Source organism: Pseudoliparis swirei, chromosome 2, assembly GCF_029220125.1.
Source record: "Pseudoliparis swirei isolate HS2019 ecotype Mariana Trench chromosome 2, NWPU_hadal_v1, whole genome shotgun sequence".
Lineage (NCBI taxonomy): Eukaryota > Metazoa > Chordata > Actinopteri > Perciformes > Liparidae > Pseudoliparis > Pseudoliparis swirei.
This window is the reverse complement of record NC_079389.1, coordinates 7,498,406-7,511,515: the sequence shown is the minus strand read 5'-3', so window position 1 is coordinate 7,511,515 and position 13,110 is coordinate 7,498,406. Positions and strand designations below refer to the sequence as shown.

At 39.5% G+C, this 13,110-nt stretch overlaps 2 protein-coding genes across 2 annotated transcripts in view; one reads left to right on the top strand and one right to left on the bottom strand.

The window, feature by feature from the left end:
- The window catches only part of gpc6b (glypican 6b), a 74,111-nt gene extending 65,536 nt beyond the window's left edge, over positions 1–8,575 (top strand). Inside the window, exons 7-9 of the mRNA XM_056432472.1 lie at positions 4,026–4,162; positions 5,169–5,344; positions 5,958–8,575. Coding sequence (XP_056288447.1) covers positions 4,026–4,162; positions 5,169–5,344; positions 5,958–6,163 — 519 coding nt within the window. The 3' untranslated portion in view covers positions 6,164–8,575. The remainder of the gene's footprint in view (positions 1–4,025; positions 4,163–5,168; positions 5,345–5,957) is intronic.
- Positions 7,411–13,110, bottom strand: dct (dopachrome tautomerase). Its single transcript, XM_056432483.1, has 8 exons — positions 12,631–13,110; positions 12,216–12,515; positions 11,528–11,628; positions 10,656–10,822; positions 10,358–10,537; positions 10,139–10,274; positions 9,844–10,045; positions 7,411–9,128 (listed from the first exon to the last, which is right to left on the bottom strand). Exons 1-8 carry the CDS (start codon positions 12,914–12,916, stop codon positions 8,950–8,952), a joined length of 1,551 nt encoding a protein of 516 aa, XP_056288458.1. The 5' UTR covers positions 12,917–13,110; the 3' UTR covers positions 7,411–8,949.

The following is a 13,110-nucleotide window of genomic DNA, read 5'->3' as shown; positions in this document are numbered from 1 at the left end:
CCAAGCTTTTTTTCGAAGAGGAGTCTTCTCTAAGGGCACGTAAAACTTTTCAGCCATGAAACCATCACTTTCACTAAGGACAATGGTACCAGAGAGAAAGACCAAAGAGAGAAGAGACCAGAGTAGCAAGGGGGCTGGGAATAAGAGAGAAACAGCATTAAATCCTATACGCCTCATGGCAGAAAGCAGGGAGAGGGAGGGCGAAGGAGAAAAAAATACATCATGAGGAAAAGAAGAGTTTGAAAAAAGTACACCTTACTGCAGGTTTTCATCCGACACGTTGAAATCAATGCTTCATCTTGAATATATCCTTGATTTAGCTAAGCATCAGTTATTTTAACAGATGAGTCTGGTGAGATTCTGGGTGTTTTGGCATCAACATCAGACCGACGAATTAATCCTTGATCTCTGGAGCAAAAGTGTGATACATCTCCCAGTATTCCTCTGTGCCATAGAGCTGCATTGTTGTCCTAAAACTATTAAAAGCCTATCAATTTGCCGCACTGGGTAACACGTTCCTTCAATAAACACGGCTGGTGTACTTTATTTTGAGACAATCTCACAAACACCGTCCTGCTGCTTATCAAGGGCACCAAATGTGTATTGTTCCGCTACTCGTAGTCCCCAATAAAAGCCCAATTTACTCCTGTTTGAGTCATAAAAAACGACAGCGTCTTGCTGTTAAAAACACAATAAAACTATATATGTCTAACCTGTTCTTGCAGATTTACATCTTCAGTAGGAAGCAATGTTTGTGAATTATTTCTTGTTTTGATAGGATTGTTTTACTTGTTGACAAAAAAAAGAAAAGAATAATGGTTTGTTCAGTATATTGTGGAAAGTGTGAGACACAAATATCTTAATTTCCCACTGAAACCTTATGAACCTCAAAATGTGAAACATCATAAATATATTTTCAAGCATTTGCAATGTTTTTATTCCCGAATGGGAACATTGAGCCAAAGACTAGCACTGTAAGTCAAAACCAAACATATTTTCTATTTTATAATGATGAAAATAAAATAAAGTTGATTATATTAGATTTTAAATCCAGTTACCCTCGACATTTTAGATATTCTACTGCTCTACCCGTATGACTGAGAACCTTCATAGTTCTTAATGTAAAACTGAATATTGTCTTCCAGTTTGTTTATTTAGAGATTTCTCAGCATGCCTTTTAATAAAATTGCATCGAACATTATATCATGCATTAAAGAAATATGGAATATAGATGATGTGGTGCATACAACAGTAAGAGAGCGAGACATGTAAAGCTTTCATTCAAAAGTGGAATATATATTAAACAACTCCATCAAACTTCATTCTTGCTAAACATCGGGACTTCTAGTAGTGTTACATTGTTCAGGTGGTCTAATGGGCTTTTAAAAGGTTAATTTAGCTTAACGTTATTTAGAATCTTCAGTTTATCACTACATTTGGAGATACATGTTTTTTATTTGACTACGATAAGCACATGTATGTGTTAAGTGGCAGTGTGTGTGTCAATATGTTTGTATGTGGGTATGAAAGACAACATAATCCGTTATTCATCTGTCCATACTGTGTCAGTGGAAAAAAACATCTGTACAGTTAATGTAAGTATAAATACAGCACTTACGACACTTTACGACACATATATTGGCAATGTTTTAATATTTTACTTAAGTTTACACGCTCCTTTGATGGAACACAATATAATATAATTGATCATGGCTTGGCCATCGGGTGAGTAAATGCTTCTATCAGCTGCCATGTTACCTCTTCATACAGAACTATAGGGATCAGACACTAATAACACCTTCATTGTCTTCATGGATTGAAACTATCACACTTCAAGTTATCTGTCAGTATGTCACTGAAAACTAATGAACTGCAAAATCGTGAGATGAGAGGGAGTTGTTTCTTATGATCTTCATTGCAATCTTCAATGAGAATATCTATTGAGTCTGTAACGCTCCACTCACACTTACTCTCTCCCTCATCAAATACCAGCACCAAATACATGGGACGACAACGTGGGCATGATTTTTCTGTTAATACTGGACATTTCTTTGTGCGCAATTCTTTTTGTATTGGTCTTCCTAATTTCCTCGGTTTCCATGGCGATTACATGCTCTCCGTTAGAACACATGGAGATATGTGTGAATTTTAAGTTTGAAAGGAAAGAAACATCATCAGTAAGCAGAATTGTTTTGAGTTTGAAATGCATTTTTTACTCTTTTAATTTCCTCTCTGTATTTTCTGCCTGGTTGCGTTCATCCGTCTCTCCCTTCTTTAAATACATAGTGCCATCTAGTGTGCATAGCAGCCGGTTGCACTCCACAGCTTGTTGCAGTCGTACCAGCTATTCAAGGGGTGACTATGGGTCAGTGGGTAGCAGGTCTAACTTTCAATCAGGGGGTTGGAGGTTCAATCCCTGCCCTAGTCGATGTGTCCTTGAGCAAGACACTTAACCCTGAATTGCTCCCTGTAGCTGCGTCTACGGTGTATGATTGTAACAGGATTGTAAGTCGCTTTGGATAAAAGTGTCAGCTAAATGACATGTAGTGTAATGTAATATTCAATGCGCTATGAAGTGAGAGGCAGGCTTTTCCCAGAGGCATATTGATTATTCAGTAAAAAGAAGTCCAACCTCTCCTTTTCCGATTACATTTTCTCCATTAAACATCAAACATGTGATGTATTTTAGGTTCCCCTTGTGCTTACTTGTTTCCCTTTAAATGTCTTTCAATTCTCTCAGCAGAGAGTTGTGTTTGAGAGTTGTCAGTTGAAAAAGTAAATGTTCACTCCGTGTCACGGATACATGGTTGAGTACAGCTATATGTTAACTTTGCACATTCTGAAGTGTCGTAATCATGAGGGCATTGTCTGTCATCTCAGCCCATTAAATTAGTAAACACTTCTATTTTCAGTCATGTGAAACATAGCAGCACCGTGTTTATTGGAACTGCTGCTTGAATATTTCTGATACCTAAAGGTGAGTTTCATTCTCTTGACTCACACTTATTACTTGCCAACAGATCCTGAGAAAAAAAACAGCGAATCTCTCACTTGTTAAACTAAAGTTAATGTATGAGGTTTAGTCAAACATTGCCAGTCAATCTCTTGCATTGAGTGCAGCCCTGACCCTCTGGGCAGCATCAGAGCTGCTGAAGTGCTTTGGCATCAGTGTGACAGGATTAACACATCAAAAGCAGAGTCGGGGCCTACAGCAGCGTCACACAGTCAGTACAGCACCTTTCATGTTCTGCTCAGGTTCACTACAATTTCACGTAAGCCAGCAGCAAGTCAGACGGAAGAAGATAATGGGGCCAACCTTCTGCTATCAGGCGTTCCCTCAGCTTCAGTGAAATATGTCAAATTCTGTGTTTGATGAAAGATTGGTGTTCAACATGCTCAAGTCAGGAAACGATATCTGACTGTGTCACATGGCCGGGATGCAAAGGAGCATTTAAGTCTGACATTCAAGCTGAAATTATTGCTGCAAGCCTGCATGGTCTCACTTTTCGTGATGCAAACATTCGATAGTCAACGTGGAGGGAACATTTACTTTTGGGGGAGTTAAGATGTCTCAGGGTTAAATCCCGAGATTTATAATCCCTTTGATAAGATGTGGTAATAAGTGACGATGAGGCAGTTTTATAATGAGTTTACAAACGAGATGTATCATGAGTGGCGGAGAGCTTGAAAAGACTTGTTTACCATTTGTCATATATATAAGATGGTTGTAATACTTTGAGGGCTACAGCATAAAGGAATGAAAGTGTTTCATCAACATTTAAAAGAAAAAAAGCATTGGTCACACTCTGTTTTTTTACTCTTGAGAAATAATGCATAATTAAACAAATTGTGTACAAATGTCAAATAAATCTGTCTTTTTCTTAGATTTCTTCATATATGTGTATCATTTTTCAGCTTTGACTCTTAAGGCTGCAACTATTGGAACTTGGACTTGATTTGCTTGTACAGGGTCCCCCCCCCCCTCCCCTCCCATGTAACAACCAACAAACCCTGTCTTTGCTTAGGTGGTTGACATAAAAGAGAAACTGAAGCTGTCAAAGAAATTTTGGTCCAACCTGCCTGAGGCCCTGTGTGTGGAGGACAGAGTGACCGCTGGAAATGCCAGTGATGACGAGTGCTGGAATGGACACACCAAGGGCAGGTGGGTGCACCAGGGCCCGGGGGCTAACAAAGACTAATACAAAAGGTTACTTAGAAGTCCAAAGTCTGTTCAACTCGACTGGTCTTAATCAGTCTGATCCTAGAATTAAGGACCAGATTACTTACTTTCCCCCAATTAAAACTCAACCGTGCAAAAGCTTGGCATACTTTTACTTTTGTTTGTCAACTAAACAAAAGGAAGTGGTCTCTTAAATACAAGAGTTAATCATTCTGATTACAATGTAGTTTACTAAACAGTATAATTTGCTCTTTTTTATTTTTACATTTTGTCTGTGTTATGGAATAGTGTGTTCATTCTTCTTAAACATGGGCAGCCAGCATGCTGCGTCCCTGATAATCTGATTTTCATTTTCAAGGAAAACATTTGCATGAGGGCTCAAAATGCCCTTAAGCGACAGCTGAGGTCACAGTTAATTGATTTGTGCTACTTTTATTCATACCATGTGTGATTTATGATCGGCATTCATATTTTACATTCTTTGAATAACCCCTTGAAGCTGATAATGTACCTTGTACGTCGCTTTTGCATGTGGAAGCTGCTGCCATTTTCTGTGACCAAAAAGAAAACATCAAATGTGAACTAAGGCGCTGAGTCGTCAGAGGTGTGTAGTCCCCAGAGTGACCTGGGCTTAGGGGAGACTAATGCTGTAGTGTGAGACCATCACATGAGGGCCTGCTGCTTATGGATCAGACAGGAATGCAGGCAGCTGACATGTTTCCCCGGTGGAAATATCTCACATATAATATAAAATATTTCACAATAATTAGGTGTGATTGGGGAAAAATTTTCATCAAACACTGTTATTACGTCAGAGGACGATTCTCAAGTGCTGTATATGAATTAGACTCGTAGCTTAAAAATAACAAAATATTTGTGTCTAATGTTCTTTATCATTCCCTAATGAGCCCTCCCGAGAGTCCATGTCCTTTTAACAAGCTTTCAAAAACAAGACATGTATTTGATTTGTTGTATTTGTAACCTGAAGGTACTTCCCTGAAGTTCAAAAGGATGGACTGACCCACCAGGTGAATAATCCTGAGGTGGTCGTGGACATCACCCGCCCGGACACACTCATCCGCCAGCAGATCATGGCTCTGAGGGTGATGACCAACAAGTTGAAAAACGCCTACAACGGCAATGATATCTACTTTCAAGACTCAAGTAAGCAAATTGTCATGTACCACACACACAAACACACACACACACACACACACACACACACACACACACACACACACACATGTGACACATGCTACTTTTTGTCCTGAGGAGGAAAATGTCTTTTTAGTCTTGATCTCCCCACCCTCTATGGTCAAGTTCATTATCAAACATGTCACTCATCTTGATAAGCTGTCTACTTTGAAATACTACCTTGAAGGGGAGGTAATCAACATCAGTGAAGCCGCAGGAGCCACTGAAGGAGCAAATGAGTAACACAGGCGGTGTGTAGACAAACTAAATGCCACCAGGTCATCAAGGTATGTGAAAACCTGGAAGCAGCGTATTGGGTGTGTGCTATTCTCCTTCATTTAAACCCACTCCAAAAGAGCCCATTCATCCACAGGAAAAGGATCCAAAACAGATACAAACTGCCATTGTTTATGCTATTTATTTTCTTGTTGCCCCTCCATTAACTGTATTTCATCTACCTGTGTGTTCACCTTAACTAGAAATGGAAAAAAAGTTGCATCGTGTAGCTTTAAAGAAGAGTACATGATTCTAAAATCTGGTTGTATTGTGATGTGCTCGGTTTGGCTTGTGTTTGTTGTTGCAGGTGATGAAGGTAGCGGCTCGGGCAGCGGCAGCGGCTGCACAGAGGTCTGCCCGACAGACGTGGACGTTGCCGCCGCCGAGGCCCCGGTGGTGGAAGCCGACCGGAGCGGGCCTGTGGACGACGCCGCCCCGCTCTCTGCAGCCTCTCTATCCCTGCCAACCATGTTGGCCCTCTCAGCCCTGGCCCTCCACCGACAATGGAGATAATGTTGGCGGAACCGGCTGAACAACTATGCTGAGTTGTTTTTGTTTTTTGCTTTTTTGTGTGCAGTTTTTTTTTGATTCAGGCAGATTGGAGCTACATTCAAGCAGACAGTATTCAGGCTGCCAGTCTGGAGGCTGGAGGACTGAAAAAGAGCAGTCATACATCGTAATTTCCCACTTTCCCAAAGATCGTGCAGTGCCATCTTTGGGCCTGACATGTTATGACATCACTTCACCACCTAACACTGATGCCAACCCAATAAACTCTGCTTCAGAGATTTCTTGCACATATGGCAGGTATTAATGTAGGTCTCCATGTGGAAAAATATAACACGCACTTAGATTGTTTTTTTTATGCCAAAATTGTTTGTTTGTTGAACATTTTTAAGAATGTGGTTGTTTGATGTACATTGTTGTTGACATTACATTTCGAAACCAATACAAGGGATAATGACGTACAATTTGGGAACATGTGATTTCAACCTTTTTTTGGATTGAATCCTTGTTCCATTGTCATTAAATCATGTGCCAATTATTGATTTTTGGAGCAGATGCAACCACTAAATCATGTCGTTTCATATTTTATTCTTCAGTAAGCTCAACCGTGACATTTGACAAGATGTTATGTTAGGTTAAGCCTGCCGTGTTCAACAGCTGCCATGTGCTAAAACTCATCTTTTTTTTTTAAAGGGATACGATTTACTTTTATATCATCATTTGCTTTGCAACAGATGTATTATCTGCACGGTATTCTCATATCATGCTGGTTTCTCAAGCTTGGCTTCAGGAGTGGACATAATTAATGTGGAGCAATTATTGACAAACAGAGACGGTATCACCAATATGCAGTAACGCCATCATAGTGATGCATGGTTCTATGGTGCTGTGGGGTGAATGTATTGGAGTGTAATTAATGTCTGAGAGGGCTAAACAAAATATAATCCTCACTAATATATATGTTTTCATTCATTGATAATATATTTATTTTATGTTATTATCAATACAGGTTCATGTCTCCAATGGGTTAGGGTTAGTCACCCACTATCTAACGACTTACCAGAACTATTGATCTGCAAGCAAAGCCCCTCAGAAAAGAGTTAATCGAATGAACCATTTATAAAAGATATGTAAAACATACTCCGATGACATTAATAAGCTTTATAAAGGCACGGTAATTGAAAATCATGACCGTGGTCTATAAATGTGTAAACGGACATTTTAGAATGAAAGCACACCATTTCAATACCGAATCACCATTGCTCCAATTTTTTTATTCATTTTCAGTAATTGGAGCCTACAATGTTTTGTTCTGCATCCTCAGAATGTTCTATCAATATAGCCACAAATTAAAAACACCTATTTTAAGTTTCAGTAATTCTTGATTTGCATACAGGAACAAAGAAAGTGGCACTTTTGCATGCGTGATTAAATATGCAAAGCTTATCCTAAAACTGCTATCAAAGTGTGGATGATATAGCTATTATAATTCACTGTGGTGTTTAAAATGCTACAAAACTGGAATACTGTCCGGCAGGAATAAAAAGTTAACTGTTGCTATTTCTGTAAATGTATTACCACAGGTATTTAAAGTGTGGGGAAATTATAAAAACAGGAAGTTGCTAACAGCACAAAGTGGTGACAGGAAATGCAAAGAAAGGGCCTCTAGATGTATCTGTGAAGCTTGAAAGGTTGTGTCGGCAGCACAGACAGACTGGAAGCCGACCACAGTCACCTGTGAAATGAGAATCTGTGGAGACCGGACAGGCCTGAATGCTTCAGTGAAGCTCCTCAGTAGAGCGTACTTACAGAGAATGTGAGAGGCTTGGCACTGCTGAGGGGGGGGCGGGCAAAACCAGCCTGTATGAACGTCCACTGTTCTCTGAGAGCCCGTCAGCTCCATAACAACAGGCCAGCTAAGCTTACATATCCAAGGAGTGAACCAGTGTGATGCCCTGCGCAGTATATCAGCGAATACTTGTTGAGCGTTTCTTTATTGCATTTAAGTTGGCGTTTGCATTTTCATTGCACGAACAAAAAATATCGAGCAAATATGTCAAAGGTGTCATTTAAAAGGATTCTTTATTATGAATATTGATCTTACTGGATGCCCTTTTTATGTTTTGTATCTTTTAATCGTAATATTTTTGCAATAAAATATAAAAAATTGATGTCTGGAGAGACGAGTTATCTGAAAAATATCTGTCAATCAATTTTATTTATTTTTACAATCGATGCATTTCAGTACAAAGTCACATTTTTGTTTGTTTGGCGTTTGAATCTAATTTCAAATGAAGAAAAGCGAAGAACTAGTTCAGCAAATATGCCTTATTGTTTTCCAGTGCAATTAAGATGATTGCATTTGTGTTTTGTTACTGTTATTGAGAATAAATATTTATTAAAACATTCCAATATATACTGTATGTATTGTATATTTGTGTAGTAAAATGTGCATTTAATATAACAAAAGAAAATGCAAAAAAAAAGAAAGAAGTATACATTCATTTTGATTGGTCTTGGGACATTTTTAATAATATGTTTCAATGGATATTACATGATTCAATGGAAGTGTTTTATATGATATCTAAAAAGTTGTCCCGAGATAGGGTTCATATTTGTCTCTTGCGTTAGCGTCTTTGAGTACTTTGAAAAGCGCTATTAAAATGTAATGCATTTTTATTATTATTATTATTATTATTATCATCACACTGGGGCATACACAATATTGGAGATGTGCTGCTTCATTTCTCTCAGGTTGGTATTGAAGCGCTTTCCAGAACAACATAGAACATCTAGGCTTCCTCTGTGTACTTTCTATTTGTGAAGTCTGCTTTTATCAGAGGTTCAAAGCCTCTGTTTCTCCGTTGACGCAGGTAGAGCACAAAGATAAGGGCAAGCGCCAGGAGACCAATGAAGACTCCCCCCATAGTGGAGCCCAGCAAAAACACAGGAGACCCTCCATCATCCGCGTCTGTAAAGATGAAGCACAGGTGGAGATAGTCAGAGATACTTTCCAGCAAAAAATAAATGAAAATATCAGTCACTTTTGTTAAAATAAGATGTTTAAAATGGGGATTTAATTTGGGACTATAAATTGTCATAAACAAATCAACATTGCTCAGCGATTAACTAAAACTTATCAAATGTAACAGCCCTCACTGGTTTGCAACAGAAACTGCCGCTGATGGCAAATTTAAAATGCTGAACCACCCAACAATAGCGGTCGTACCATTATCAAGCATGTATTCTAGCTAAAACTATAATAACTTTCATAAGACGTGTTTCTGCTCTACTTTCTCAGCCAAAATGTACTTTTCTGTTTGGCACTCGAGAGCTCAACAAACTTCAGACAGCCTCATACCCTTGTCGTCCTATTTGAGGTCAGATGGGTATCAATTAGTTTAAAGGAATAGTTTTAGATGTTTGAATTAAACAAAGATAACGGTGTCATAAATGTGCTAATTGGTTAACTTTAGAGGTGCTGTGAGGATGCTTTTGTTACTTTTTGTAGAGCCAGGCTAACTGTTTCCCTGTTCACAGTCTTTATGCTAAGCTAAGATAGCCTCATGGTTACCAGACAAATATGACAGTGGAGTCGATCTCCTCATCTAACTCTAAGAAAGTGAAAAGTATTTCCCAAAATATCTAACTATAACTATAAACTAATTATTTTAGCGCTTGCTCACCATCTAGGGCAAGGGCATACGAGTATCCCAACTGCTCAGACGAAACATAAATCTCCTCGTTGGTGATCGGAGGGAAGAAGGGAACCATGTTGTAGTCCCTGTTGTGACCAATGGGGGCCATCTCATCTGGGAAAGTGGTGTTGGAAGGAACGAACCTTCTCATCCACTCGTCAAAAATGGCATCGGTGAAAGCATGGAGCACCTGCGGGATAAACAGCCGTAAAAAACACAGGAATTTGACCAACGGCAGCTCTACCGTGTTAACTGAGGCTAGAACATTAAATCTGACTCTGACCAGGAAGATGGGGTCGTTGGCTGCAGAGTGAGACAAAGCGCTGGTTCCATTGAGCATGGAGTGGACGAGGTTGTGAAGGTTACTGACTGATTCGTCCAGTTCTCCATCTGGTTGTTCATAACCCTCAAGAGCATTCCTGTTGGTCAAAAAGTCTCTTAAACAGTAGTTTTTCAAATAAACAGGAAGTGTACGTTTCATACTATGATATTGGCGTTTTACCTGAAACTAAAGGTGGAGTTGGTATAGTATGGAGGGCTGTCGAAGTTTCTGATTCCAAGGCAGCGTCTCACGTCGGTCATGGTGGGCAGAGACACGTTACTTCCCCCCATTACCCCTCTCTGAATGGATCCCTCACTGGTGCCATTACAAAGAGTGACCAGGCGATTGTACTCGTCCAAACTGGAAATAAATGAAATCATCCACCAAAAGAAACATGCATTAATTAGCTCAACAGTTTCAATTATATCATAATCCAACCAGTAGTTATTATGTTTCCCCTTTAGTGTTTGGTGCTAACCTGTCACATACCACCCCCCATCTGGAGAACCTGGACTGGTTGCTGATGAGGGACGGGTTGTCTGGGTTCCGGCCCCCCAGCAGAGAGTCAGTACAAACATCACAGTCCTTTTTCCCCGTGGCAAAGTTCCAGTATGGGATCCCAAAGTTCTCGTTACCAGTCAATCTCTGCAGGGAATGGACAAATTGTATTGATATTAGCTGCCTTTTTTTATATCTGTTTGTTTTGGTTCATCAACATGGAATTCAGACGGCCAATATACAAACCCTCATTGCTCCACTGGAACTGTGACTTCCTCAGTTTGGATCTAGGAGCAAATCTAGATATCCTCTTCTCCTCCCGAAGATTTCCTATCTCTCACTGCCATTTTTTTTATTTTGGACCAATTTTTTGCATCTGATAAATCTTCCACATTCATTCATGAATACATTTTAATGGACAGTATGTTTATTTTTGGAGGGTTACCTGCTTCTTTGAGCAGAGTGATTTCCTTCAACCATTGATGCAAGAACTTTTTGCTTTTCAGAATGCATTCACCCAGATCTTATCAATTGATAAACTGTATGGTTAAATATTGGAGGAAATATAGCACGTTTTTATGTAGCTGTGGTCCGGACATAAGCTTCACGCTATTCTTATGACTAATAATTGCAGTTTATGATTTAAAAAAAAAAGATATAACTGATAATATTATGAAAAGCTGAGCACCCCAACTGGGAAATGTACATTGTCACACAAGCAACAATAATCTTGTATATTCCCAAATGCTTGGCTCAATAATGAAAAAATATATACCCTGCTATTTCTGATCCCTTGCATTCATGCCAAAAATCAATTAGTTTAGGAACATGTTTTCAGGAGAATACACATACCTGTAACTCTCTTTCCAAGCTGAGGAGGTGATACCTGTGCCAGGTGATAAATGCTGGTCCTTTGTGAGAGAAATCAATGGCTCTGAACGGACGACCGGGGCCTAAAGGGAAGGAAATTGCACACTCATATATGTCAAATACATATAAATACTATTTTATTTGTTTATGAGTTAACAAATTACTTTAGATTTTCTTGCAAATGACTTCAATCATTAAAGTAACAGTCCAAAAAAGCTCAACACAATTTGCTGTCCTTCTTAAATTTATGTTTTTTTGGAAACCAAAATCTGGAAAAATATATTTTTAAAGATTTTAAACTGTTATTCCTTTTAATAATGTTGATAAAACGGCAACTAGGCCTACTTTTTCAAATAAGATCAACATAGATCATCATTTTCAAATGTTTTAACTATACCATTATAAATCTGAATATACTTCAAATGTATGTGATCAAAAATATTATGGATTAGGTCTACATCTGATATGAACAAATGTTATTTTTGAAATGCCTGGAGCAATCTTGAATAGTGCTACACAGTTACCAGAGCTAGTTTTGATAAAATTACACACATTCCTAATATTTTTGTTCACCTGATATTCCTATCATGTTCTTAATAAAGTCAATGACATGAACTACCAAGTTACCTTTTTTTCCAGTCAAGAAAAGAGACTAAAGGTGCTAAATTACCCAGAAGAGTGTCCCGGACAGAATAGTAATGTTGCCAGACAAAGAAGTCGTAGATGGAAATGTTGACAAACTGGGGCTCAGTTCCATTCGGTCCCAGTATTCCCAGCCAATGCTGGGTGGCAATGACGTAGTCTGGCTGGGTGGTGGTCTTAGACAGTTCCAGGACATTGAGGAACTCCTGCAGCTCTTCGGGGGTCAGCGAGTGGATGTTTTTCCGCTCCACAGGGGCTTTCCTCTGGTCACAGTTGGGTCCGGTCCAGCCAAATTTGCACTGCCCACAGTCATATCCTGCAAAGTTACCTGAAACACAGAAACCACTCTTAACGTATCAAATCATGTTGATTCATGTTGACCCTTTTAAATCAGGTTTAGCATGAAACAGTGAAATGTTTAAATACAATTGCACATGACTCACCAGTACATCTGCAAGTCTGATTGAAGAATTTAGTCGGCCACTTCTCTCTGTCGTCAACATTTCTCAATCTGTACGGTCCTCCCCAGGGTTTGCTGTCGACTCTGACAGCCGAGCAGCTTCCTCTGGCGGACAGAGAGCCGCACACATTGGCAGAATCTGAGCCCAGAGCGGGGCAGCACTGCTTGGACACGATCCCCTCCACTGTGCAGCACACTCGGGGGAACTGAGCCTCTGCAGGCTCAGGCCAGAGGCTCAGAAGAAGAAGACCAAAACCCAGAGCGTGCATCCTATGTCACCTGTTTGTTTCCTCCAGTTAGTGGTGACAAATCAACCTTCAGCAAAAATACGGCCGATTAGTTCCCCCAGAAGAGTGTGGAATCTCAGTCTGCTATGGTCCCCTGCTGTGTATCTTCAGATTAGATTCAGCGATAGTTTTAACATCTGTGGAAACAACACTTAAAGCCAAATCATGTTGTGTTC

What these genes read in the sequence shown, in the direction of transcription:
- dct (XM_056432483.1), bottom strand. Translation starts at nt 12,916, where the DNA reads ATGCACGCTCTGGGTTTTGGTCTTCTTCTTCTGAGCCTCTGGCCTGAG. An exon ending in GCTTGGAAAGAGAGTTACAG is followed by an intron (nt 10,823 to 11,527) that starts GTATGTGTATTC and finishes CATTCCCTGCAG; the next exon opens with AGATTGACTGGTAACGAGAA. An exon ending in TGGGGGGTGGTATGTGACAG is followed by an intron (nt 10,538 to 10,655) that starts GTTAGCACCAAA and finishes ATTTATTTCCAG; the next exon opens with TTTGGACGAGTACAATCGCC.